A 25,102-nucleotide genomic window follows, 5' to 3' on the forward strand; every position below is an offset into this window, starting at 1 on the left:
TAAATGCACATTATACAGCGTACAGTGTGACAATTCTCAGATAACAGCACAGTTATAAAGCATATCATGTTCCTATTTCATTTGTATGTATTTCTATCTGCTGAAGCAATATTTCTGACATAACTAAGGCTAATACAGCATAAGTATGTCTATAACTTTCAGATTCCCCCTTGACATCCGTGAACTCAAAATGAGACTTCCTCTCATAAAGTGATCCTGCAACTCAGTGCCGAGAAATCAAATCGTAACTCTTCTCTCTGAGCTTCTCCTTGTGTCACGCCAAAGCACAGAGAGCCAATTAAATTTCACTGAGATAAACTCCAGGCTAAAGTGGAAATGCTTTAGGACACTGGACGTGCTCATTTAGAATAGATTTGTATGCACTGTGAATATATATATATATATATATATATATAATTCCATATATAAAATGACAGCCACCCAAGCTTTTTTCATCAACCCGACACTGGTGCACTTTTAATTGGCCTAATATGTATACATTTTTTACCCACAGAGTTACTGTTTTGGATAATGGCAGCCTACGGATTTCCAATGTTACGAAAATGGATGCCGGGATCTACACGTGTGTGGCCAGAAACCAGTTTGGAGTAGCGAGCAGTGCTGGCAGCCTTTTGGTGAAAGGTGATGTATTATTTTTCCTGACTTGGCTTTAAACATCAGTCCTGTTTGTTTAACTGTGAACGGCTGCTGGATGTTGCTTGATAATTGTTTATTTTGTACCCAATAGCTGTTTCCTTGGCAACAACAGCCCTTCCACTACACATGGAGAAAATACTACAGCAATATTCTCCATTTATTAAAAAATCAATATTAAAATCACAAACTGTACAATAAAATCAACAGTAAATGTGTGCTCTTTGTCATTTAAGAATGGGGTTTAGTTGTTACTGTATGTGTTAAAACATTTAATGTGTTTAAACATCAGGACTCCTGCAGGTTTTTTGTGATCAATCCCTAAAAAACAAACTTAACACATCTTTTACAGCTGTCAGTATTTTGGCGGAACACGGAATAAATGTGGCACGCTGCACAAGAGCTGCAAGACCCGACTGACCGTGCTGCACTTAAAATGAAACCCACTGACCCTCACTGCGCACTTGATGAGCAAACAGTGGAGCGCAGTTCTAAAGACTCACCTGACAGATATACAGTCCAATTAGTTGATTGGCAGTGGCTGGAGGAAGCGAGACATGAGGCTCATTGCATTCATGCGCCTCTATGTTTAATTCATACTTTCTTTGCTCGGTGTTTCATAGCCATGCTTGGTTTGTTTAAGATTTCAATCCATTCAAATCACACACTTCTGCAGTGCAATGAATTTTCCAGGTCTTTCTAAAGAGCAGAGTCAACAACAGTGCTCTATTAAAACGCCTTTCGGTGATTCCTCTTCACGGGTTTTTTGAATTGTAAATTGGCTTGCATTGAAGGCCAATTTCGCTCCCCTGCTTCCCCGCAAAGCCTATTTACAAGAGCCAACGCTGTAATAGAGTACTGTATAAACATATGTGTATGTATTCATAGTATTCGTGAGAGGTATAAAATAAACTTGTATTGATATTCCAGTACTCTATATAAGAACAAATTCAAAGAACAAAGTACTTTACAGAAAAAGGTTTAAAAACGATATAGTGACTTCCTGAAAAATGTATAATTGTGAGATTAACCTAGCCTCCATGTGTTACCTAATTCTTACCCTTGAGGCTACTGTATGAACATATATGACAATGCTAAGGGTTGCAATACTGATGTATACCATTATTTTCAATCATTTGATGAATTGTTTGGTCTATTAAATGTTATCACAAATTCCCAGAGCCCAAGGTAATGTTTTCTTTGTATTTTGTTTTATACAAGTCCAAAACACAAATATATTTAAAACGATAATCATAATAAAACAGAAAAAGCTGAAAACGTTCTAGCATATTATTAAATAGAAATGAATCATCAACCAAATTATTACATGTATTTAAACAGAGTTGTTTAAAAAACATTTCATGTCATTCAAAGATTAATACATTTTTGTTCTCTAATAGCTTTTTTACAATTTATTTTTAATTACATTTTTGATTGTTGTACCCTGTCTTCAGGGTTCTGAGAACAGCTCAACTTTTTATCCTCTGGCCTAATTAATTGCAGTTATTGTATTACACCTGGTGTCTGAGGTGCAAATTATTCCTGCATAGTCCTTCTGTAGGTTCACAGAACGAGAGCCGCCCTGTGCGGAGCAAACCGACGGGAACGAGGGAGCCCATTTGTGATTTTCCTTCGAGTCATAACAGGAAATGAGCGTGACAGCTTAGCAATTGGAAGCAGAAAGTTCCACCCTCTTATTTTGAACCCCGGTGCCAAACTTTCCATAAACTCACCTGAAATGCACAGCCATGGCCAGTCGCTTCTCCTTAGGCGGTGTGAGAAAAACAATGTGCCTTGTTTTGACAGAGCTGAATATAGACCTTTACTCCCTCTGACACGCTGCATTGGCTTGCCTGTCCATTAGTTGCTTATGACATGCATGCATAATTCACAGTGGTCTGTTGTGTGGGATCTCGGCCTAAGCTATATTCTGTGCATCACACCGCTATTGAATGAGACACCCAGCCGAGACGCACCACAGATTATGTTGATGCGCATCACGCTGAGGAGGAAATAGGATGGCATTTTGTCTAGGCACAAACAGAGCAAAATTATAGACTCGGATATGACCTGCCGTAATAGTTGAGTTTTTCCTTTTGTTTGTTTATTTTATCCTGTCGTTGCTCAGTGATATATTTTAGACCCTACTCTGATTTATGAAACTCAAAGGAAGCAATGCAATATAAGCTCACTGGCAGACTCAAAAGTAATTCATCTTGTTTGTTTAACATCGGGGACAGGATTTGGCAGAGGGCAGGGTTTGTTTTTGAGTGTGACATGTTTTTGCAATTATTTCTCGATGTTCAGGGAACAGAAAAAAAAGGTAACTTTAAATTCAGCACAGAGTCTGGATAAGTTATACCTGCTCTGTTAACATGCCCCACCTTTCTGACTCGGTGCTCCCTGTTCACAGAGCCGACGGCGATCACCAGCCCAGCAGGACATCTGGACGTGACCGTGGGTGAGAGCATCGTGCTGCCCTGCCAGGTGTCACATGACCCCACGCTGGACCTCAAGTTCACCTGGTTCTTCAACGAGCAGCTCATCCACTTTGGAAGTCACTGGGCGTTTTTTGAGAAAATCGGTGGGGTAAGTGCAACAGTCTTCTACAGTATGTCTCTCTCTCTTCAGCATTAACACAAGGAGAACATATGAAATGTTGCAGCCTAGAAGTTTTTGAGTAGAGTTGTTACATTTGATGTCTTCAATGTACTACAACATATTTAAAGTAACAGCTTTTTGTGTTGGCCAAGTAACATTTCTAAGGATAAAAACGTTTCACAATGAATTTCCACTTGAATGTGCTGATTCTTTTGACTGTAAAGATTGGCTTAACGCAAAGCCATATCTGAATTGTTACACTCTTTGTAATGTTCAAAATGGGCTTATATACTTAACCACTTTCTACTATACACATATAACATTTTACATATACAATCGCTTTAAGTAACTCATAAGGAAAGGAGCTATTTTAACTCAATTATTACAGTCGTTAAAACATTTACGTCTCATTCCTCTACAGCTTAATTTCAGCTTTATCTTTTGATGGGCAAAGTATTGAACACTCCATGATGAATTATACAGATTTGATTTTTTTTGTTTGAGTGATCATAAGGGCTCCAGGTTTGCCTGTTCTGCTTGTTAATAACACCTCCTCCATTGACAAAAGCAACAACCGAGGAATTCATTATGCAATGCTCAGCCAAGCATTTCATTTGATCATCTAATACCAGATAATTTTTCTCCTTTAATTAGGGAAAGCAATTATGAGGTCTTGGCCTCCTTATCACCTCTTGTTGTGTTTTTTTTTTTCTTTTGTAACCGGCACTATAACAACAAGCGCTTTATAATCGTGTGTAGCCCTGCAGTTCATTTAAACACTTGACTCCTCCGCACCAAACCCACGGCGGCACGTTGTGGTGGAGAAACCATTGACCTATTGACGGAGAATGGTCACATTACTTAAACTTTCCTCATCTGTTTGGAAACATTTGCAAAACAACAACTTTCATATTTTTCTTTTGAAGCAGACAATGAAATGCTGTGTTTTTTGTTAATGGAGACTCAAGGAGAATAAGGCTTGTTAAAGTCATTGGCGTTGTGTAAGGTCTAGGCATTATTAATGTAGCGGTGGTGAGTTCTAACTGACCTAAATGTATAAACCCTAGTGTTTGATTTGACAATATGCTTTTTGATTTAACACAAAGTAGACTGATATGTTTTAAGTAGCTACATGAGTCAAACATTAATATCTTAAGCTACAAGCTAAATCAAGCTACAAGCTCCTTGATCACTGCATTATGGCTCTGCATTACACAATTATATGTTATGTCGAAATTAACTATTGAAGTTATGACGCAGAGGAGTGTTGTTAAAAACCCTGCAGCAACATTTTTCTTGGTAGAGAATATTATTTATCCTGCATATGTTGAACAATATAAAAACGATATGCCTCCAGCAACATGTACACCAACCTCACTGTTGACTACAAACTCCTCTCTTGTTCGATTTAAGACCCTTTGCTGCTTCATTAGAGATATGCTCTTTGCACCAGTCACACTATTGAAAGGGCTGTGATCGTTAAAATTGTTGGTCTAGTATTATATATCTGAAAGAAACGTCCAACAGCAATTTAAGGTCATTTTAAGAACAACAGAATAGAACAAATACAAAAAAAAGTGTTCCTAACAATATTAGATGTTGTATATTTTTGGTCTGACATAGGCTTACATTAATTGAGATCAAGGGCAGCAAAAAGGCTGACTGAAAGAATGCTTTGGCAAACCCCAGCGAAACGCGGTCAGCATTTTCAGAAGAGTTGAGGGGGAAAAAAAGACATCTTTGTATTTCGCTCAGTTTTTCTCATGGAAACCCAACACCACATAAATCATGACATGTCAGCCTTCACATAAAGCAATTGCACTGCTCTGCTGATACAGACCTGACCTGCAATGGACAGAAAAAGCATTTACATTTTTATACCTCTGCGCTGGCTGTCCAACCAACATTTCACTTCTAAATGTGACACTCAAGTTACCCCTTGAACTCAAACTAGTTAGAAATTAGGGGACAAAGGTCAAGATCAGTGTGACTTAACACCAATGTCTAACAGGATTAAATAATTAAATTGTGACATTTTTGACAACATGGATGTAACCGGCAACTTGACTGATTGACGAAGGCATTCAAACCTGACATGGTAATTCTAGTTTATTCTAAGTCTAAAAGCCACACTATATATGATTACTGTATTTTGCAGGTAGTTAAGTCTGGATTTAATAAGCATGCTTTGAAGTTATTTTTTAAGATTCAGACATCTGTGACCCATCCCATCTCAATTTATTGATGGCAGAGAGTTTCAAAGAGTGAATGACTCACAGCTACTGAGTTTTTATCTCAAGAAAATGTCCCTGATTATACATCAAAGTAATTATAGGGACTCATACTGTTTCACAGACCCTTACTTTCGTAGATAAGACATCAACTTAACATTAGTTCTAACTTTAAAGTTCAAAGCTAATAATGCATTTGGCATTGAATGGTCGTCTGTAGATTAAATGGAATCAGAGGGGATAAAAGGATACAGCTGAAGGAAGCTTTTCAATTCCCCACAAAAAAACTGTCCTCGTAAATGATTATGAAAACTCGAGTCAATTGCTTCGTCCCTGTGAGTGTGTGTTGTACCTTTTTCTCTGAACTGAATGTCAAAAGAAATTAAATTATATTGCACTTTTTTCCCCCTAACTTTCCTACACCAACAGCGCTCGGCTGGTGACATAATGATACGCAACATTCAATTGAGGCATGCTGGGAAATACACGTGTGCTGTTCAAACGAAGGTGGACAGTGTGTCGATTGCCACTGATGTGGTCGTCAGAGGTAAGGATGACCCTCACATTTTATGTTAAAAATAAAAAGTCATATTGGTGTTCTCTAAGAAGTTATATCACAATGTTTTCACACACAATGCCAGCTACATTTAGCAAGGTCATTTCCACTTCAAACTCTCTGCTAGCCAAGAATGTCACTCTTGTTCATTGTAAATGAAACACATGCGCTATGGCTGACTGCTCTGCAGGGGCAAAACAAATTAACCTCCCAATTACTACTCTATTGTAAATGACAAAATGAGTGAAAGATTGAAAATGCAGTTTCTTTGTGATTTAAAATAATAGCATAATATGACTTGCTAATGTATGGCATGTCTATAGATTTAGCATATTGGAGGCACAGTTTATGGACGAGCTATGCTCCATGATGCAGATGCACATTGAGATTTTACCTCTACCTTTTAGTCTCTAGAAAAGAGTAAAAGGTCTAGTCATCCCAATTAAAACATTTTTTTTTAAAAAGACATGACATTTGTTGCAATAGAAAATATATTCAGGTATCTTTTTCTTCTCTATGCTGTTAATCGTCTATTGACTCCTCTGATTTGCCTTGAACACAGCTACACAGGGAAACACTGCTGGATGTTATGATCTTTTTTATTTCCTAGATTGTAGAACAATAAAATCTATTCAGAAGAAATAACATTGTATTGTTGTATCTCTCTTAAATGTACTTATTCTTGTATTCCACCAGTGTACTAAACAGTGAGTTTGGTTTTAGTTAAGTAGTGCACTCACAGCTGTCTGTGACATCACGTCTAATTATGGCTCTCCCACTCTGTATCCCTGCTCTTCTGCCTCTTGTCTTCATTCATCTGTACAATATATATCATCCTGAGTGAGTGAACTGTGATTAATTCCTTCCAGGTCCCCCCGGTCCCCCTGTGGACTGTCAGGTGACTGCGATGACGGAGACCACTGCCTCCGTGTCCTGGGGTCCCGGGATGGACAACCACAGCCCCATCCTCAGCTACACCATCCAGGCCAGAACGCCCTTCTCTCTTGGGTGGCAAGCCGTAACAACCGGTAGGCTTTTGTCAATCTGTCTGAGTGTAGGTTGTGTGTAGTGATTAGATTTGAAAAAAGAGTGAGGGGTAGTGTGACTGGTATCCTTTTCAAACACCACACATGAAATGACAGTAAATAACACATCACAAGCTTGGCTAATGTTGATAGGCGGATCTTCCATGGTTTTGATGAAAGGTTGTTCTGTGATGTCTCTCAGTTCCTGAGCTTCTCGGGGGGAAGCAGCTGTCATCCACCGTCAATGAGTTGAGTCCCTGGGTGGAGTACGAGTTCAGAGTCCTGGCAACCAACAGCATAGGAACAGGAGAGCCCAGCAAACCCTCCAAAAAGTCCCGTACCAAAGAAATGCGTACGTATGAGAAGCTCCCTACTTTTCCTGCCATCATTGACTCAGATTGCTTGCAATGACGTCCATTGTGTCCTTAGAGTTTCTACTTCAGGAGTGCAATTAAATCCCTTTAAATAACTTTATTGTAGCAGCGAATGTCGGAGAATTCTCTGCTTCCTTAGGACACACAACACATGAATGAATTCAATTCACAATAAATATGTTGATGCCCGGCAGTTTCACTCAGAAACTCAGTGTGTGTGAAGAGAGGAAAGAAAGTCTGCTTAAGGGTAGTGCTTAGAAAAAATACAATAATAGATACCTTATGAGGCAACTCACAACACATCTAAGGAATGTCAAAGGACTGTATTAAAAAGATACTTTTATCTGAGAATTTTACAATTAAAGTAACCACCACAAATGTGTTCATTAGAAAATATAAATAAACAATTTTCATTCATAACGTCAGGTATACACAGACATTTATATGGACAAACATAAAAACATATCTTGTCTCATGATGACTGAAAGACTATGTGCAGGGCAGTACTTTATGGTTTTATAATGTGTTTGGATTTTAAGTTGTTGTATTCAAAGCAAATTTCACAGATTTTACTCAAAGTCTGTTTTGGAGTACTACTGAATATGTGAACAAAATTGTGCTAAGCGTTTTGTTGGTTCAGTAGACACCTCTTCCTTAATTGCAGCAGGAGATGTCACTTGACAATAACAGCTTGTACTGATGTTTAAACTGTGAAAATATGTGGGTGGTTCCAACAAAGTGTGCTTAGCAGGCCTCTGTAGCCTGCTCATCTCTGCTTGAGGCTAGCAGCTCATTAATGGGCGAAATTAACCGCTAGTAGCATACCAAAGCTGAATCACTAACCAAACTGTCTGCAGTTGAGTTGCACTGTGGGCAATCTAATGTGCCAGGTTTTGACAAGGAAGAAGAATCCATCATTTTTCTTAAACAATATCTTTGGCGACTCTAAGTGGACATGTTCAGTACCTTATTCTTGCAATTTATAAATAAACAACTAAATACTGAAAATGCATATCGCAGATACTTGAATATACAAACTTGTTCTTCAAACACTGTGTTTGCTCTGTTAGTTCCCCGGGTGACGCCTGGCAGAGTGAACGGAGGAGGTGGAGGACGCTCAGAGCTGGTCATCACTTGGGAGGTAAACTTGTACAAAACATTTGAATTAATTAATAAAAATGCACTTTGAGTCATCTGCTCCACTGCCCTACATTTTTTTAATGAATTTTAATATAAAAACAAACCAGTTTCAAATGTACTAAATGAAAAATATGATATAAAGCTGTTTAAATTCATATTGATATCAAACACAACATGTGTATGTGGTTGTTAATTTATGTTTAAGTGAAACTGAAAGACATCATATAATTATGTTTTTCCCAGAGTGTTTGAATAGCTCTATAACCTCTGCTCTGACAGAGACAGAGTAATACATTCGTGCAAGGCTTGCAAGTCCAGTACCACCCTCAGCACAATTCCTCTAAGTGCCCTAATCTGTGCATAGCTGCATTTCTTTAAGGTATTAATATCTTTAAGATCAGCCATCTTGAGTCATCACTCTGACTCATGCCTCTTTAGCCCGTTCCTGAGGAGCTCCAGAGTGGGCCGGGCTTCGGCTACGTGGTGGCTTTCCGCCCACAGGGGGCTCAGGGCTGGATGCAGGCTGCTGTCACGTCCCCCGACGCCTCGAGATACGTCTTCAAGAACGACAGCATCCCCCCCTTCTCCCCTTACCAAGTCAAAGTCGGGGTTTACAACAACAAGGGAGAAGGACCTTTTAGTCCGGTGACCACCATCTACTCGGCGGAGGAAGGTGTGAACTAATAATACTATACAGTAACGCATGGCTTAACTTAAAGTGGACCTATCATGCTATATTTGAATAATATAGTATTGGACCATACCTATATAAGGCATATTTATACTTTTTTTTTTTCAAAATACCAAACAGATCATGCATTTTAGCCATGCCTCATTTTGCTCAATTTGAAAAATGTTAGCTCTGTTTTTGCAAGGGCAGATTCTGTGAGAACAGCACCACCTACAGGCCTGGCATATGTACTACAGCGTCTCCAGCGCTTTCGAACGGCAATGGCCGTGGCTGTCTCCTCCTGATTGGTGGAGTTGGCCCAATAGCCGTAGCGCCACTGTCCTGACGTCAGGACAGTGTTCAAATCTGGATCAGTTTTTATCAGATCCGTTGCAGCCCCTTTTTTAGAGATTTGGGTATGGAGGAAAATAGAGAGGGTTGTGTTTTCTGACACTTGGTGAGTTCCCTGGAACACCGGGGACACATATTCATGTATAAAAGACGTACAAAAGTGCATTTTGCATGATAGGTCCCCTTTAACAATGGGAATACACTTATACTATGCCAGTGATTGGAGATCAGACGCCTCATACACCTTTAAGTGAATCATAACCAAATAGGTCTATTTCCTGAACTTTAATTTAAATTATTGCACATCAAGTCATCAATATGTGAATTTACAGAGTTTTCAGGGTCTGTAATGTATTCTTTCCAGGACTCACTCCTCCTCACATAGTGATTTGGAAGGATTGAATGGATCTCCAGTATTTTCGTAAAGACTTTTCTGTGGACGTGGGTGTAATGAATCCATGTCTTTCTCCTCATCCTGAACATCCTCTGTTCCTTTCAGAGCCCAGCAGAGCTCCAGGCAGGCTGAGGGCGAGGAGTGTATCAGCGTCCGAGGTAGAGGTCACCTGGAAGCCGCTGGCCTGGAGCAACAACCGAAGACGCATCCTGGGCTATGAGGTCAAACCAACACATGCCCACACAATAATGTACAATGCAGTGGACAGTGCCAACAGCTAGTGGCATTATATCTTGGATCAGAATGCGAGGACCTTTTTTCCATTAGTGTCTAAATTATGAGTCATTCATGAAGTAAACTACAGTATATGAGCATGATGAAGCCCTCCAGGTTACGTGTCCACATCAGTGCAAATAAAGCTGAATATTTGAAGTAAAAAATCAGATGCCAGCTGTTAATCTGTGTGCTTCTCATGTGTTTTTAGTTGCAGTACTGGGGTGAGAGGCAGAAGCAGGACACAGCCAGTGTGATCAGGACAGTGGGGAATAAAACGTCAGTACTCATCAGAGAACTGGAGGGCAGCAGTACATATTACATGTCCCTGCGGGCCTACAACAGCGCCGGAGTGGGTCCACAGAGCATCATAGTCAATGTCACAACCAAGAAACCACGTAAGGACTCTGAACATAGTGGAAGGCCTGACTGTGTCTTTTTATGCTTTTTCTGTGAATGGAGAATTTGTATCCCCTCTGGCTAAAGCTTCATGGTTTATTTTGTGTATGTTTCATTTCAGGAATTATTTTTTACCAATTAAATTCAAATAGGGAATATTGACTACACAAAAGCACCTTAAAGGGACCATGTGTAGGGTTTTGGTTTATCCACTCATTTAGTAGACATGGCAAATACTAATACTAATATGAATACCAGCTACATTTAGGGTCACCAGTGCAGTTTGACATGCAGGCCACAATTGAAAATGATGAGACGTTTCCCAATGAAATATTATCTATAAGCGTTAGTTAAATACATCTGTCCCTTGTGCTTGCATATAAGGTCCAAATCAAACAGGCACAATATCAAAAGAATGCTCCATGGAGGCAATTCAAAAAAACTTCCCAGGGTCCTGAAAGATGTGTAGCACCTTATGGTCATATACAGTAGGCCTATAATGTAAATTATTATCACAAATTTAATGTATGTATTACACGCTGTTTTTATCTTCGGTCTCCCCAACCTTCCCCCTTGAAAACACTTACACTCACTTCCACACACACATTCCTCTGCTCACTCCTAACAGTAGGATGATAAACTGATAATGAGGTTTCTCCTTCATGCTGAGTTGGTTCTGGACTTTACTGTTTATTGACCAGGTGGCTTGTTGTTTTTTTTCACCCCCCTTCTCCTCCCCTCGTCCTCCTCCAGCACCCAGTCAAGCCCCTGTCAAAATCATGTGGAACACTTCCAACTCCAAGGTCATCCTGAGGTGGGACCAAGTGCACGCTCTGGAGAATGAGTCAGAAGTCACCGGATATAAGGTAAGAAGTGGAAAGTTTACACTTCTCCATGAGAGAGCACCTCAACTCGACTTGCTGAATCGATAGTTACGTCTGTAACTACGGTTCTATGAGTCCCGGATGACCGCCAGAGGTGGTGCTTTAGCACTGGATATGTCCATTGCGCGCATGTGCAGCTTGAGTACCAATAACAACAAAGTCACGTGTGACCCACGTGACACCGGCTATATCAGCCGGTGTTGTCAGAGGATCTGTTTCCAGAATCTTCTCGCAAGCAGACAAGAATTCTGAGTGATGACAGGATACTCTGGCGGTCATCCGGGACTCATAGAACCGTAGTTACAGACGTAACTATCGTTCTATTTCGTCCCTACTGACTGAGGTGGTGCTTTAGCACTGGATGACTTATACCAACCATGTCATGAAGAATCCAAGCCCTTGCTCACTACTGGAAGCAGCGGAGCTCGGCAAAAGGACCACGCCCAAAGGATGGGGAGTGGCGACATTAACCCGATACAAACCTGGAGAATGTGCTAGAAGACGCCCATGACGCCGCGGCGCAGATGGTCTCCAGGGGGCACCCCTCTCAGGGCAGCCCAAGATGTTGAGATGCTCCTTGTAGAGTGGCATCTCAGCCCTGATGGCAGGGGGCGGCCACTGGCCCCATAGGCATGTGAGATGGTATCGACAACCCAGTGGGGCGGCCGCTGTTTAGAGGGCACAACCTCTTTTAGTGCCGCCATGGCAAACGAAGAGCTGCTCTGACTGCCGTAACAGGCAGTAGCATCGATATACGCCCTTAGGGCACCCACAGGGCACAGCAACTCCGACGTGCCGTTCTCCTGAATGTCAAAGCGTGCCAGCTGGACAGGCTGATTGAAGTGGGTTTGTGGAAGCACCTTCTCAGGAACGCCACATTTGCCCAAAGGGCAACACCTGAGAGTCCCACCTCAGGCATGTATCGCTCACGGAGAGGGCATGCAACTCCCCAACTCGCTTCCCTGAGGTTATGGCAAGCAGAAATGCTGCCTTCGTGGACAGCCACTTAAGCCCCACCTGGGCCAGGGGCTCGAAGGGAGGAGATGATAAGGCATCCAGCAGCAGGGTCAGGTCCCGAGCCGGAGCCCTTGGGGTAATAGGGGGACGCTGCCGTGAAGCCCCTCTCAGGTAGAGGGACACCGACCTGTGGCACCCCACCGTGGCGCCGTCGACCCGAACATGTCGGGCAGGAATAGCAGCCACCTGAACTCTCAAAGTGGAGTGAGAACGTCCACTATCTAGAAGGGACTGCAGTCTGGGCAACAGTGGGCATGTTGTCCGAAGGAACAAGCACATGCTTGCCCCCCAGTTGGGGTAAAAAGTGCGTGAGTGCAAGCTGCACAGCCCGAAGATCTAGCACGTTGACATGGCGTGCACCCTCCTGGGCAGAATAAGGACCCTGAACAGTCCTGCCCTGCCACACTGCACCCCACCCTGAGAGACCTGCATCTGCAGTGACAGTCTCCCGGCGGGATGGGATGGCACCCCTGGGCACGCCCATCAAAAGATAGTGGAGGCACCGCTGAGACACCCTGACTCTTCTGTGTCTGTGCCACTTGGCGTCCAAGTGAAGGCTGTTCAGCCACATTTGCATGGGGCGCAGCAACAACAGGCCTAAGGGCACAACGGCTGAGGCAGCCTTCAGTCCGCCCAAGAGCCGGAGGAACTGAATGTAAGGCACCATCTTGCCCAGCCTGAAGATGGGAAGAAGGTGGAAAATGTCGTCCACACGACGGGATGACAGGTAGGCCCTCATGGCGGCCGAATCTAGAACCATCCCCAGGTAAGTGACCTGTTGGGAAGGGTCCAGGCAACTCCTCCCGGTGTTACTGTTAGACCCAACCGGGCTACGTGAGATAAAAGGCGAAACCAGCCAATCGTATAAATACGGCAGGATCTTCACGCCCTGCGCCTGCAGGGGTGCGATAGCTTCCGCCACGACCCTGGTGAACACCCTTGGAGAGAGGGAGAGACCAAAGGGAAGCACCCGGAACTGATAGGGTCGGCCCTGAAAGGCAAACCTCAAGAACGTCCGTTGGTGAGATGCAACCGGCACGTGGAAGTAGGCATCCCTCAAGTCCACGGTTGCGAACCACGGCATAGAACCGTAGTTACAGTAGTAACCATGGCCAGTACTTACACGGCATAGAACCGTAGTTACAGTAGCAACCATGGCCAGTGCTTACACGGCATAGAGCCGTAGTTACAGTAGTAACCATGGCCAGTGCTTAAAAGTGTAAGCCAAACGGCTGCACACTAGCAATAATATCATATTGGGAGGCATGAAACCCTCTTCAATGGCCACACATGCAGAGCACACAGCACACACAGTGAAGATTGTTCTCTGCATCTAACCCATCCTAGTGCTAGGAGTCTAGTACTAGGAGCAGTAAATAACAACGATATAGTTAGGCTGAGCCACGCTACTGCTAACTAAATAAAACGAGAAACGCAGCTAAAGCTGGAAACTCAAAATGCACAACGCCACAATCAGAAAAAGTACCAAAGAGCACAACAAGGGCAACTCCTGGGAGAGGGAGCGGAAATGCTGCCGTCACCAAAAAGTTTAAGCCAAATAGCAACAAGACAGTAATCAGGACAACTTAGCTGGGAGAGGGAGCGGAAACACTGCCATCACAGACCAAGCCGACACCAACCTGTCCGTCGAAGTTTCTGCGCAGCCGGCCACAGCTCCTGGAGGACGGGTAAGCCCGCGGCTCCGACTGGATAGGTCGCAAAGCTGCACGCAGCCAGCTGTTTGCAGAGAAAACCTTAAATCAAACGTTCTCTCGTGCAGCGAGAAGATGAAAGGAACAGATCCTCTGACAGTAATAGATATAGCCGGTGTCACGTGGGTCACAGTGACTTTGTTGTTATTGGTACTCGAGCTGCGCATGCGCGCGATGGACATATCCAGTGGTAAAGCACCGCCTCTGGCAGTCAGTAGGGACGAAATAGAACTCTGACAACTAAATGTTTTTTTTAGATTCCAACAAAACACAGTATGACACACTGTCACGTGCTCCATTTACTTTATTAATTATACGCTGATGGTTCTTTGGCAGTTTTGACTGACTCATTTATAAATTCACTGATTTGACAAATAAGAAGAAAAGCATCTTAACTTTTAACCATAGAGTTAAAGCGATTATCCTGGTAGTGCAGCAAGCCATGTTCTAACTATTTCATATCTAATTTGTGAAGGTGTGATGTCTAGCTTGTTTGTTAGATTTCAAGGTCCTTCACAAATTGCCTCCTCGCCTTAAAATAACAATCCCTTCAAAACCACAGTACCCACATCTCATTCTTTTTGGCCACATGGTGTCAGCCTCAGAAAAAAAACGACTTTTCTGATTGTTTAAATAGGGGTGTTACTGCAGAATATTTAAAAATGTTCCTTCGCATTTTCCCTGATTGTGATGTGTAAGTTGTCATAGCAGCATCATATGCATAATACATATTTTAATGATTAGTTCATTCCAGGTTGTTATGACTCATTCTGTAGTGCTGTGTTGCTTACCAATCTATAAAATTCCATTAATTTGCAGCTTCCTACATTGAGACTATATAAGTGTGAAATCGGTGTCTTAGTCACGTACAGTAGCAGCTCATAATTCTCACTACGTTAAAGGAGTCTCCCGAGAGTGGGGCTTACTGTATAGTCTAATGGGCAGATGCATCCACAGCTCAGAGTCAGGCTGCAGCAGACCGGATGGATGCATCTCTACACCCCCCTCTCCTCTGCTGCTCCATCACAGCCATGTGTAGATATCTACAGTCAGATTTATCCTTGTTAGTTTCCCAGGCAGCACATGACATCTCCCGGAGCTGTCTGAGAGAAACAGAGAGATGTTGTTGTCAGAGCATCAACGAGGACAGTCTGAAACCCCTCATAATGATGCATTGTATTTGTGGCTCCATGCCATGCTTCACGCTGTCACTGTCTTTGCCTCTCTGCTTCCTGCAGGTGATGTACAGCCAGGACAAACACAGCCACCCCAGTGTGGTGGAGACCAACACCACCTCCTTGGAGTTGTCGCTGCCAGTCAACCAGGACTACGTTATCCAGATAAAACCCTTCAGTGAGGGAGGGGAAGGCAGCAGCAGCCAGATTACCATCCCCAAAATAGCAGGTGGGACAGTGCTGACATATGACATGTGAAAATGATGTCTGAGTGCGAGACGTCAGTGTAAAAACAGATACATTCAGCTGAGCTAGATTTTCTCATGAAAAGTGTAACTGCAAACACTGGTGTTTCCATCATGTGAGAATTATTTTTTGTCCACATTTCCTCAACTTCTTTTGTCCACTTTAGCTAAATGAACCACTATGTTTATGGGCTTTAAAATATGCCCAGTAAAGGCAACATGTTCTTTAGCTGCTTTGCATTATGGTATTTTAGGGATAAACAGGAATCTCTGAATCTTCAAAGAGGTATCCCACCATTAAATGCTGGTTAAAAAAATGTGAGTCTTCAAATAAGCATTTTCTCTGAAAGCTAAGTATATTTGTGGTGTTTACATTTCCCTTAGCTGTAAAATATAGTCTTACATCCACAGTCTGAGAAATGCATATCATATAACGGCTAAATGGGCTCAGACATGTACATAATATTGGCAGTAGCTGGTGGTTTTATGATGTATTTTTCCTTACCACGCTACATGTTTACACTCTAGCTCTCTGAAAGCCATATTTGAGGGCAGCGTACCAGTGCCATCTATCGACACAGTTGTGTACTCGCACCACACTGTAGTTCGTTGCACTGAATTTCTGAATGCGCTTTCATGTCAGGAGTTCATACTCAAGCCATGTATACAGAGCAACATTTCCAGACCATACCAGACTCTTAAACACTAAACATGCACTTGCTGGATCTTGATTTGTTTGTTGATTTGTTTGTGTGTTTCAGGCTCCATAGCCAAAGGAGCAGCTCCAGAGTCTTCTCCATATTCCTTGGTCAACCTTGCAGCGTTAATCATCACAGCCAGGACTGTACTATGACAAACATCTGCATCAACCAGGCGCTACAGCTGCTTTTTAGGAGGAGAAACAGCAGGTCAGAGACAACAAGAGACTGACAGCCGCATTTCCACCTGCTCCCTTCCCTACTGTGTCTTTCCTCTTCTTTCTACAAAGATCTCTTTGTGGGGAAGTTTCTCTTTCACCGCCTTTCAGAAGGAGTTATTGAAAGGAAGTGGCTCTTTCAGAAGTTGCTTTTAAGGAAGTGAAAGGACACCATGACTCGACGGCAGTCTCTTTGAATGATGTTTCTTTCTTTGCCCCCTTCTAAGCAGTGGATACTCTCATATGGTTTGAACCTCGGAGGCGGTGGTGTGTGATGCACAATAGGATGTGTATATGTTTTCTCTTTTGGACTGTGCAGGTTCTGTGAGATGGATTTTGTGTGAACCTTTGGACTTTTTTTTTATGCTGAGATTTCATCTTGAATAGGGATGGAGGAGACCTTGCATAGCTCATATTCATGTGAGTGAAGTTACATTTAAGACAAGAAATGGGTAAATTGTTTGGAAAACCAACTGTTACTAATCCCTGCCAAAAAACAGGGAGCTAAGCCTCATTCCTTTCTGACAAACAAGAATTTGGGACCTTTGTGACTTTGCTTGGATTTTATTCATGCTTTTACGTTACACCACATTACATCCAAACCTCAAAGTTGCCATGAAAATGTAAACCAAAGGTATTGAATCGACTAGGTTCAGTTCCAACTGTTGTATCTTTGTGCGAAAATGCAGCGTGTACATCCCCAATATGGCTTCAGTTGTAAACAGCAGACTTGTGTTGGTTAATTGATGTCTTACCTTTCTCCCACATCCGTGATAAGTGTGTAACAAAGGCTTGCTGAGCAGTGGGAGCCGCTTTGTTGTACACTGTATGTTTGAAATCCTCAGGTCCCAAATGAGCCTTAAGTCTTTTGATTAGTATCCATGTTGTTATTATTCAAGAGAGTTTTATTTATGTTTCCTCCTCCTGCATTGTGTTTTGGCTCACTCATGCTGTAACCTATGGATAACTGACCTTGCCCTACACTTTGTTGATAATTTTAACGTTTGTTACTTTTTAGATCATATTTTTGGCCGTTTTGGGCTCAGAAACAACATGCCTTTCTCCTACGTCTCTCATGATGAGCATTGTGATACAGTGGCAGTGATACTGACTTTTCTATCTTATTTAAAGTAGGGGATAGTGTTTCACTGTCAGCTGCTGTTTGGCATGAGATTGGTCAGTGTACGTACCTACGTTGCTTAGGATGTCTGGATGAATCAACCTGCTTTTAATAAATATAATGCCATTTTCCTCTTTTCTTTCTTTGGTGTCAGAAAAAGGCCCAAAGAGCCAAAGGTTGTGCATCACCAGGCTGTGCTATGCGAAGTAAAGGTATTATGTTCTTACTGAGCAGATGGAGTTTGCTCTGGAAAAAAAGCTTTTACTGTAAGTGGCGTGAGAAAGCAATTTTTTCAAAGGTCAAGAATACACAATCACAGTTTGACATAAATGTCACACAGACAAAAGGAAGTTAGAGTTAAAGCTGAGAATGTACCCAAAAGTCATATAATGTGTAATAACATACATTTCAACATGCAAAGATGTTGACATGTCTTAGTGGAAGATGTTGGTGAGTCATTCAGAGTTTGGGATGGAAAAATATGAAAACTAAAAGAATCTTTGCAACACTGACTTCAACAAATAATATACTGTGGATGTGTTTCAGCCCATTTCTAAACAAGAACTGATTTCAGTCTTTGTTAAGTCCGAGGTCTCTTGGATTAACTTCAGTCATACTTTAGTATTCCATTAAATTAAAGATCAGGACTTGACTTTGACATGTTAGAATGTAAATGAAGCTGTTTTTCTTCCAAACACTTTCCTTTGTGCTCAGGGTCAATGTCGTGCTGGTTCCAAACACGAGCGAGAGAGAAAAAGAGAAGCATTGTTTTCTCTGTTCAACCTCCATGGATGCTACTGATCGATATTAGGTAGCAGATACTCATAAGTGCAATCAATATCAGCACGTCTCTTCCCTTTTAAACTGTTTATTTGCCTCTGTGAGATGTTTTGGTGCTTTTGCAGTGATCTTCACACGGAGGAGAGAATCGTCTTCATGTTTCTAAAATGCTGGGTTGTTTTTATCTGCTGTGGAGAGCAGAAACTTCAAACAGCAGGTCAAGGTATCACCATGGTAACTACATTATGCAGGTCATTAAAATGGAGTGTGCTGTTTGTGTAATACACATTGTGTAAACATGTATGTAGGGCTTTCTTTAACAGGTTGGATAATTTAGTTTCTTATTATTATTATTATTAGTTTCTTGGGAATCAGTCATTCTGAATTTCATTAAAGTAATTATACGACTAAGATCAAATGATTGAAACATTTTCTCTTACAGTAGCAGTAAGGAGACTCTTAACTACAAAAGCAGTAGGTGAGTAATAATTGCAATAATACCCCTAGCATCTGATTCCATATCATTTACAAAACACTAAAAACAGATACAGAGCCTATAAATATGTGAGAAACTTAAAATCTTCTTCAATACTGAATAATTTGTTCATGATTAACAAAATACCATGGATGCACTTTTATTATTGGGCCTAAAGCTCAAATGCATGGCAGCCGTAATAATGCAAACACAGATATGTGAAGAGACCAAACACAGGGGATCCCTTCTAATCTTGTTCTCTTTTTTCTCCGTTCTTTATTTATTTTCGAAGGAATGCAATTACAATGTACAGCGAAGACACGGCACCAGGCAAAAGAAGCAGAGCAGAGGGGAGGAAGCTGCTGAGGAGGAGGGGGGGGAGCTTTGTACAGAGGTTTAAGGATCAGCCAGAGGTCGTCCAATGAGACGTCAGCACCAGGTGTCTCATCCACAGCCAAATGTCTCTGATTTATCAAAGTCTGGTCATCACTTGTCAGACGTCCAAGGGCCCGCCTTTTCTGGACTCAGGAAGGACGGTTTTATCTCATCACTTGATCCAGGGATGATTTGGATAATTTCGCACTTTATTGAGGAATAGTGAGAATGATTTCAGCTGGGAATGCTCCATGTTGTTGCAAAGCTCTCTTCTTTGTTTGGTAACTGGTGCCCCCTAGTGTACATCAAGCCCATTGCCATTAACTACTTTACATCTTCACAATCCATCAAACGGCATCAAATATACAGTACATGGCTGCATTTTTTTTTTACCTTCCAGGTTGACATCCATGATTAATCATCACTTTAAAGGATTTTGAACCAAAATATGAATAACAACGGGAATTACACTACACGTGAAGGTTGACAGAAAGGTTTGGCGTCTGAAAGCTTAAGTCATATTTCAGTAATACCCTCATAAACCTTACATGACGGGGTTTTAACATGGTTTTACTCAATTGAGTGATTTTGCTGCTGTATTGATTTATATATAAAATGTGACGTTTGCAAGGAGACAGAGACCTTGCAGGTAATGTTAAATACACCATTATTAAAGGGAAACCTTGCCGTGTCAAGTTTATGCATTTGACTTTCTGGACTTGTAGCTTTTTCATACAAATATTTCAATATAAAATCAGAGTTTGTACAATTTCACTGCTACCTTACATGGCATACTACGTTCCTCTAACATTCATGTGACAAATCACACACAATTAAAAGTCCACATATTCTGCTCCTACTGTATATTGTATTTACAACACTGTACTTTTCTCAAAAGATTATTGGAAGGGCTCAGATGCATCCCAACATTTTTCAAAGACAGAGAAAATGTGTTGTACAATAAATAACTCTGCAAAATATATCATTCACCACAACTCATGTAGGTCTACCTCATGTTTTTGCACAGGGAGATTAAATTAAAAGCTAGTTGATATGTAAAATGAAGATATGTGTATCAGCACTAGTGGCTTAAATAAGGAGAGGACACTGTAGCCACTTAGCTGTCATTGAATCTTGGGATTAACAAAACTGAATGCATTGTGAAATGTCCCACTACTTCTGAATATTCTTCATTTCTTGTCAGAAGGCTTAATTTCCTTCTTTTTCTTTTTTTAATAAGCTCCGATTTAACTTCAGATTTATCTTGGACATCATGATCCATTACTCTTATTAGTTCATATAATACTAAATTACAATCCAATAATGCCAGAACATATCATGCAAATATGATCTCAAATACTAATTGTACTGACACAGCAGCCCGTTCTGTGACCTGAACAAGGGTGTGAGCCTACTCTACGTACCGACTACACTAAATGGCCAAAGTGGTATTACATACTGACTTCTGAAAGCATATCTAAAGGCTGTGAAAGGAGAGGAACTGGGCTCGTACATTACATCTCCACCATGTAAATAAATAAGAGTTCACTGTGTGTATCAACAGCCCCCACAAGGTCCATCCTGATGAAGCGAAGCATACTTCATGGCCAAATACATTTTACAGAACTAAATTCTCAGGTGAGACCAATAGAGGAGCAGAAAATACTAGCTCAGGCTGGAATAATCAACAGAGGATCTGATTGGCTCTACATGATCCGATCTGCTCAGTGCATCCTCATCAGTCAGTGTAACAGAGAGGGGGGGGGGACGGACCTGAACCCTGCTTCACTGGATGTTCCATCATTACGAGATATACATGTGGATGGATTATTTTATGTGTAAGCACAAACAGTACTTTTTTTACAGCAGTTTTTTTTACAGCACACAGCAGTAATCTGATGAATTCTTCAGTACAGCAGCACAGACATGTAAAAGACACTCCTAGTTTTTTTTCTATTTTGTGGGTACCAACATGGCACATGGCCCTGGATTATTCCACAGTGTGAATGAAAGATTCCCTTTGACCATCGAGGAATACTTAAGTAAGTGGTTTTAATATACAGTAGCAGCCCTGAGAGCTTTGCAGGGAATTTAGTCGGATTGGGATCTCTTTAAATTGTTCCAGATGTTCGGATTTCCAGTGGCAAGTATATGTGTGTGTGCATGTGTGTGTGTAGGCTCCATATGCGCCACTGGCAGAAGTCTATCAGAAGGGAGGTGGGGGGAGATTTTCAGGCCGTGCACTGCCACTTCCGGTCCACCGGGGGGCGCTCTCGTATCACAAAATCAGGACTGCAGGTAGAGAGAGAAGACAGCGTCAACCTTAAATCCCTTTATCTCAAAGGTTGATAGTGAGGGCCGAATCATATCAAATCAAGATGGTTTTCGTACCTCTGATGGGCCGTGACGATCCTCAGTGGACAATTCTGTTTCCCTGACAACCACTGCCTTAGTTATCTGCATGTCTGGATGCTGCTGCTTGGCTTCCTGTATTGCAATAGCCAGAGCCTGCAAGAAAAAGTGAAATATCAAATGTATCACAGGAAAGTTATTTTTTTAATATATTTTTTCTTGCTCAATAAAATTGAAATTCATACATCATACATTACTGTAATGTCAATATTTTTATTTTGACAAATTAATTCAGCTATAGTCTACCAATTATTTGTTTTAAGATTTGTAAAAATTCCCAGATGCTCAATTATATAATTGATTTACTTAGCATATTTCATTTATTCACTTCACAAGAGGGCTACAATTGATCTAATCTGAGGTACACTAATGTTTGCAAATACTATATGCATTATGAATAAGGCGTTATGAATGGTTGACATGGCCATTGTTTCACTTTAAAGGTAGGGTAGGTAAGTTTGAGAAACCGGCTCGAGATCGCAAGAATTTGAAAATACACAACCGGAGAAAATCTGCCACTTCCTTATAGAGCCCCTCCAACACACAAGAACGTGCACATGACCAATGAGGGCACAAGATAAGTTTGTGCCCCGATGGAAGGCTGACAGGCAGGTAGGCCATCCAGTTATTTTAGCCGGGCCGGCTAAAATGATTGGTCGTACTTTTTACAGTATTACGGCTTCCACAGATGACATTTTTTAATGGATTTTTTGTCAAAGCACTTAAGATAGTCATTGCTATCGGGATGTTAAGAGCATTCCATGGAATATAACAAAAAGTGTATCTCGAGCCGGTTTCTCAAACTTACCTACCCTACCTTTAAGGATAAAAAGAACAGTCCTGCAAAGATCCAACAACTACAAATTTCCCAAAAATACAACATGCAGCAACAGACGACATGGTTCTTTTGAATTGACCGTTTGCTCCACAGTTCATTTCAGCTCACCTGTTCCTGGTCTACATCATCGTCTCCTGTGATGATGATCCTCTTCTCGATCCTGGTCTCTGAGTATCCTCCTTTCACCGTCTGCAACACACAAGGGCTTTTCTTTTAATAGCCTTCAGAAGTAGAGCCCACATATGACTGTATTCAGACAGAAGAGATGAACTTCTCTTGATGTAAAACCCACTTTATCGTAATCTCATACATTACATTGAGCACTTTGTAAGGTCTACTTGAGCTTCTCTACCTTGGAGACATGAGTGGTTGCCGAGGTAACATTTTCCGTTATGAGGATAGGCGACCCTGATGCCTCTCTTCTAAGACTTCCCATATGCACCTGAGAAAGAAGAGATTAGTTTTCAGGACATGCATTTAGACACTTTTTGGACATTTGACAGTAAGTAGGTTTAAACCCAGGAGAGCAGTGTGCTTGCTTTAGGTCAAGTTAAAATGGGAAAGGTCCTTCTGTTCGTACTCACAGGGGATATGCTCTGTCTGGTGGAGTAGGAAACTTCACTCAGGCCGGTGATACCGTGATCCTGAAACAGACAAATGTATTGTGTGACTTGTGGGAAGTAATACTTTAGATCAGGGGTGTCCAAACTTTTTGCACTGAAGGCCACATACAGAGAAATATACGAAGGGCTGGGCCACTCACTAGGTGAGGTATATTGCCTCATAAGTTCAGTTGTAAATTGGAAAAATCTATCCAATCTAGGTCAATTTTTCTTGATACTTGAAAATGCTGTTAGAAAAAAACTGCCTAAAACACAGCTCTCCATTTATTTTGTTAGCAGCTCATTCCTTAAAACAGAAGCTTCAGATTGCTTATAATAGGAAATATGAAGGGTATATGTCAAGGTTGTTATGTACATTTGTTATTGGGCTTTTTTCTTATCAACTTAGATTTGTTAGAACATGTTTTCAACTTTAATTGACTGAATTTATTTGAACATTGGGTTTATTAACACATGAATACTGTGTTATGAATACTGTGTTATATATATATATATATATATATATATATATATATATATATATATATATATATATATATATATATATATATATATATATATATATATATATGAATATATATGAATATATATATATATATATATATATATATATATATATATATATATATATATATATATATGAATATATATATATTAAAGAAGTACAATATAAGACAAGCAGAAGTTTATTATACTTAAGTCATTGTACTTTTTGAATTTGCTGAGGGCCGATTCAAAATGGCCGGGCCGTAGTTTGGACACCCCTGCTTTAGATCTAGTCCAACATATACATTTTATCTTTAACATTTCTCAGTGAAACATTGAACTAACCTGATCTGTAAACTCCACGATGGTTGTGGTGACCTCTGAGCCGTTGGGCTGGGTCTCCGTCCTGACGTCCGTCTTCCTCACTGTGGGGGTGGGCATGAGGTCACTGGCCTCCCTGCTCAGCGGTGTGACGGCAGAATGGCGACCGGCTTCTCTCTGCGACTCTCTGTCCACTGACGATGACACCGGCACGGACCTCTTTGGTTTTTTGGGTACAACAGGCTTACAGAGGAAAAAGACACACATTGTAGTTTTTAACACATATAGCAGATGAGCTTCAAATTCTGTTGTGTTTTTCTTAGATTTTGTGGGAAGTCAGAGCTTCAAAAAGGCTTAAATTAAGTTTTTCAGTTAAGATTATTATTGAAGCTTTTAAAGCATAAAGTGAATCCAAAGAAAGACAAAGTAAAAGACAAACACAAGGGAGTGTTAATATAACTCAGATGGAAGATTTGTTTTTAGCTCAGTGCTTAAAAGATGTGTTTTAAAATAGATTAGAAAAACAATGAAAACCACAGAAGAAGAGATGAAGGATATGTCCTCAGTGCTGCTTCATAAAGAGAATTAAACTTGAAAGACATTTCATAACAGTCACTTTGTCTGCTCTGCTTTTCTGTCAGAATATCAGAATCATATCTCAGAATCAGAATAAATATGTAAAGAAGATTTTGTGATGTTTACTTTTTATATTGCACAGCCTTTTGACTATTAAAATCATAAAAAAAAAGAAAAAAAAGAAATAACAACAAAGAAAAGACACAAAACTGTGTTAAATGTGTAAAGAACACACATTTAACACATTACTTTGTTGTTTTTTAGTAGTTAGAAATGTCGCCACTGTTCTATTTTTGTTTGTTATATCGACATTCACATTGGCCCACCACAAGTCTAGTAAACAAAACTTGAATGAACTCATCGACACCTCACTTGGTGGTCTGTCATCACACTTGGTTGGAAACTAGGGAGGCACTAAGATGGGATACGGTTGAGTTCGATCCTACTTGCTGTTGTTTTGGCAAAGCAATAGCACACAC

General features: G+C 41.0%; 2 protein-coding genes across 2 annotated transcripts in view; one reads left to right on the plus strand and one right to left on the minus strand.

Annotated features, from left to right (window-relative positions):
- The window catches only part of cntn3a.1 (contactin 3a, tandem duplicate 1), an 81,110-nt gene extending 63,245 nt beyond the window's left edge, over positions 1–17,865 (plus strand). The window contains exons 12-23 of the mRNA XM_034144588.1: positions 515–642; positions 3,068–3,243; positions 5,916–6,033; positions 6,912–7,070; positions 7,270–7,419; positions 8,512–8,582; positions 9,020–9,254; positions 10,102–10,217; positions 10,481–10,667; positions 11,422–11,534; positions 15,520–15,685; positions 16,463–17,865. Coding sequence (XP_034000479.1) covers positions 515–642; positions 3,068–3,243; positions 5,916–6,033; positions 6,912–7,070; positions 7,270–7,419; positions 8,512–8,582; positions 9,020–9,254; positions 10,102–10,217; positions 10,481–10,667; positions 11,422–11,534; positions 15,520–15,685; positions 16,463–16,554 — 1,711 coding nt within the window. The 3' untranslated portion in view covers positions 16,555–17,865. The remainder of the gene's footprint in view (positions 1–514; positions 643–3,067; positions 3,244–5,915; positions 6,034–6,911; positions 7,071–7,269; positions 7,420–8,511; positions 8,583–9,019; positions 9,255–10,101; positions 10,218–10,480; positions 10,668–11,421; positions 11,535–15,519; positions 15,686–16,462) is intronic.
- A 1,693-nt stretch (positions 17,866–19,558) lies between these two features.
- The window catches only part of si:dkey-178k16.1 (band 4.1-like protein 1), a 46,113-nt gene continuing 40,569 nt past the window's right edge, over positions 19,559–25,102 (minus strand). The window contains exons 17-22 of the mRNA XM_034144545.1: positions 24,072–24,290; positions 23,202–23,261; positions 22,970–23,059; positions 22,726–22,806; positions 21,759–21,875; positions 19,559–21,659 (exon numbers count right to left, since the gene is read on the minus strand). Coding sequence (XP_034000436.1) covers positions 21,654–21,659; positions 21,759–21,875; positions 22,726–22,806; positions 22,970–23,059; positions 23,202–23,261; positions 24,072–24,290 — 573 coding nt within the window. The 3' untranslated portion in view covers positions 19,559–21,653. The remainder of the gene's footprint in view (positions 21,660–21,758; positions 21,876–22,725; positions 22,807–22,969; positions 23,060–23,201; positions 23,262–24,071; positions 24,291–25,102) is intronic.

This window comes from Trematomus bernacchii, unplaced genomic scaffold (assembly GCF_902827165.1).
Source record: "Trematomus bernacchii unplaced genomic scaffold, fTreBer1.1, whole genome shotgun sequence".
Taxonomy (NCBI): domain Eukaryota; kingdom Metazoa; phylum Chordata; class Actinopteri; order Perciformes; family Nototheniidae; genus Trematomus; species Trematomus bernacchii.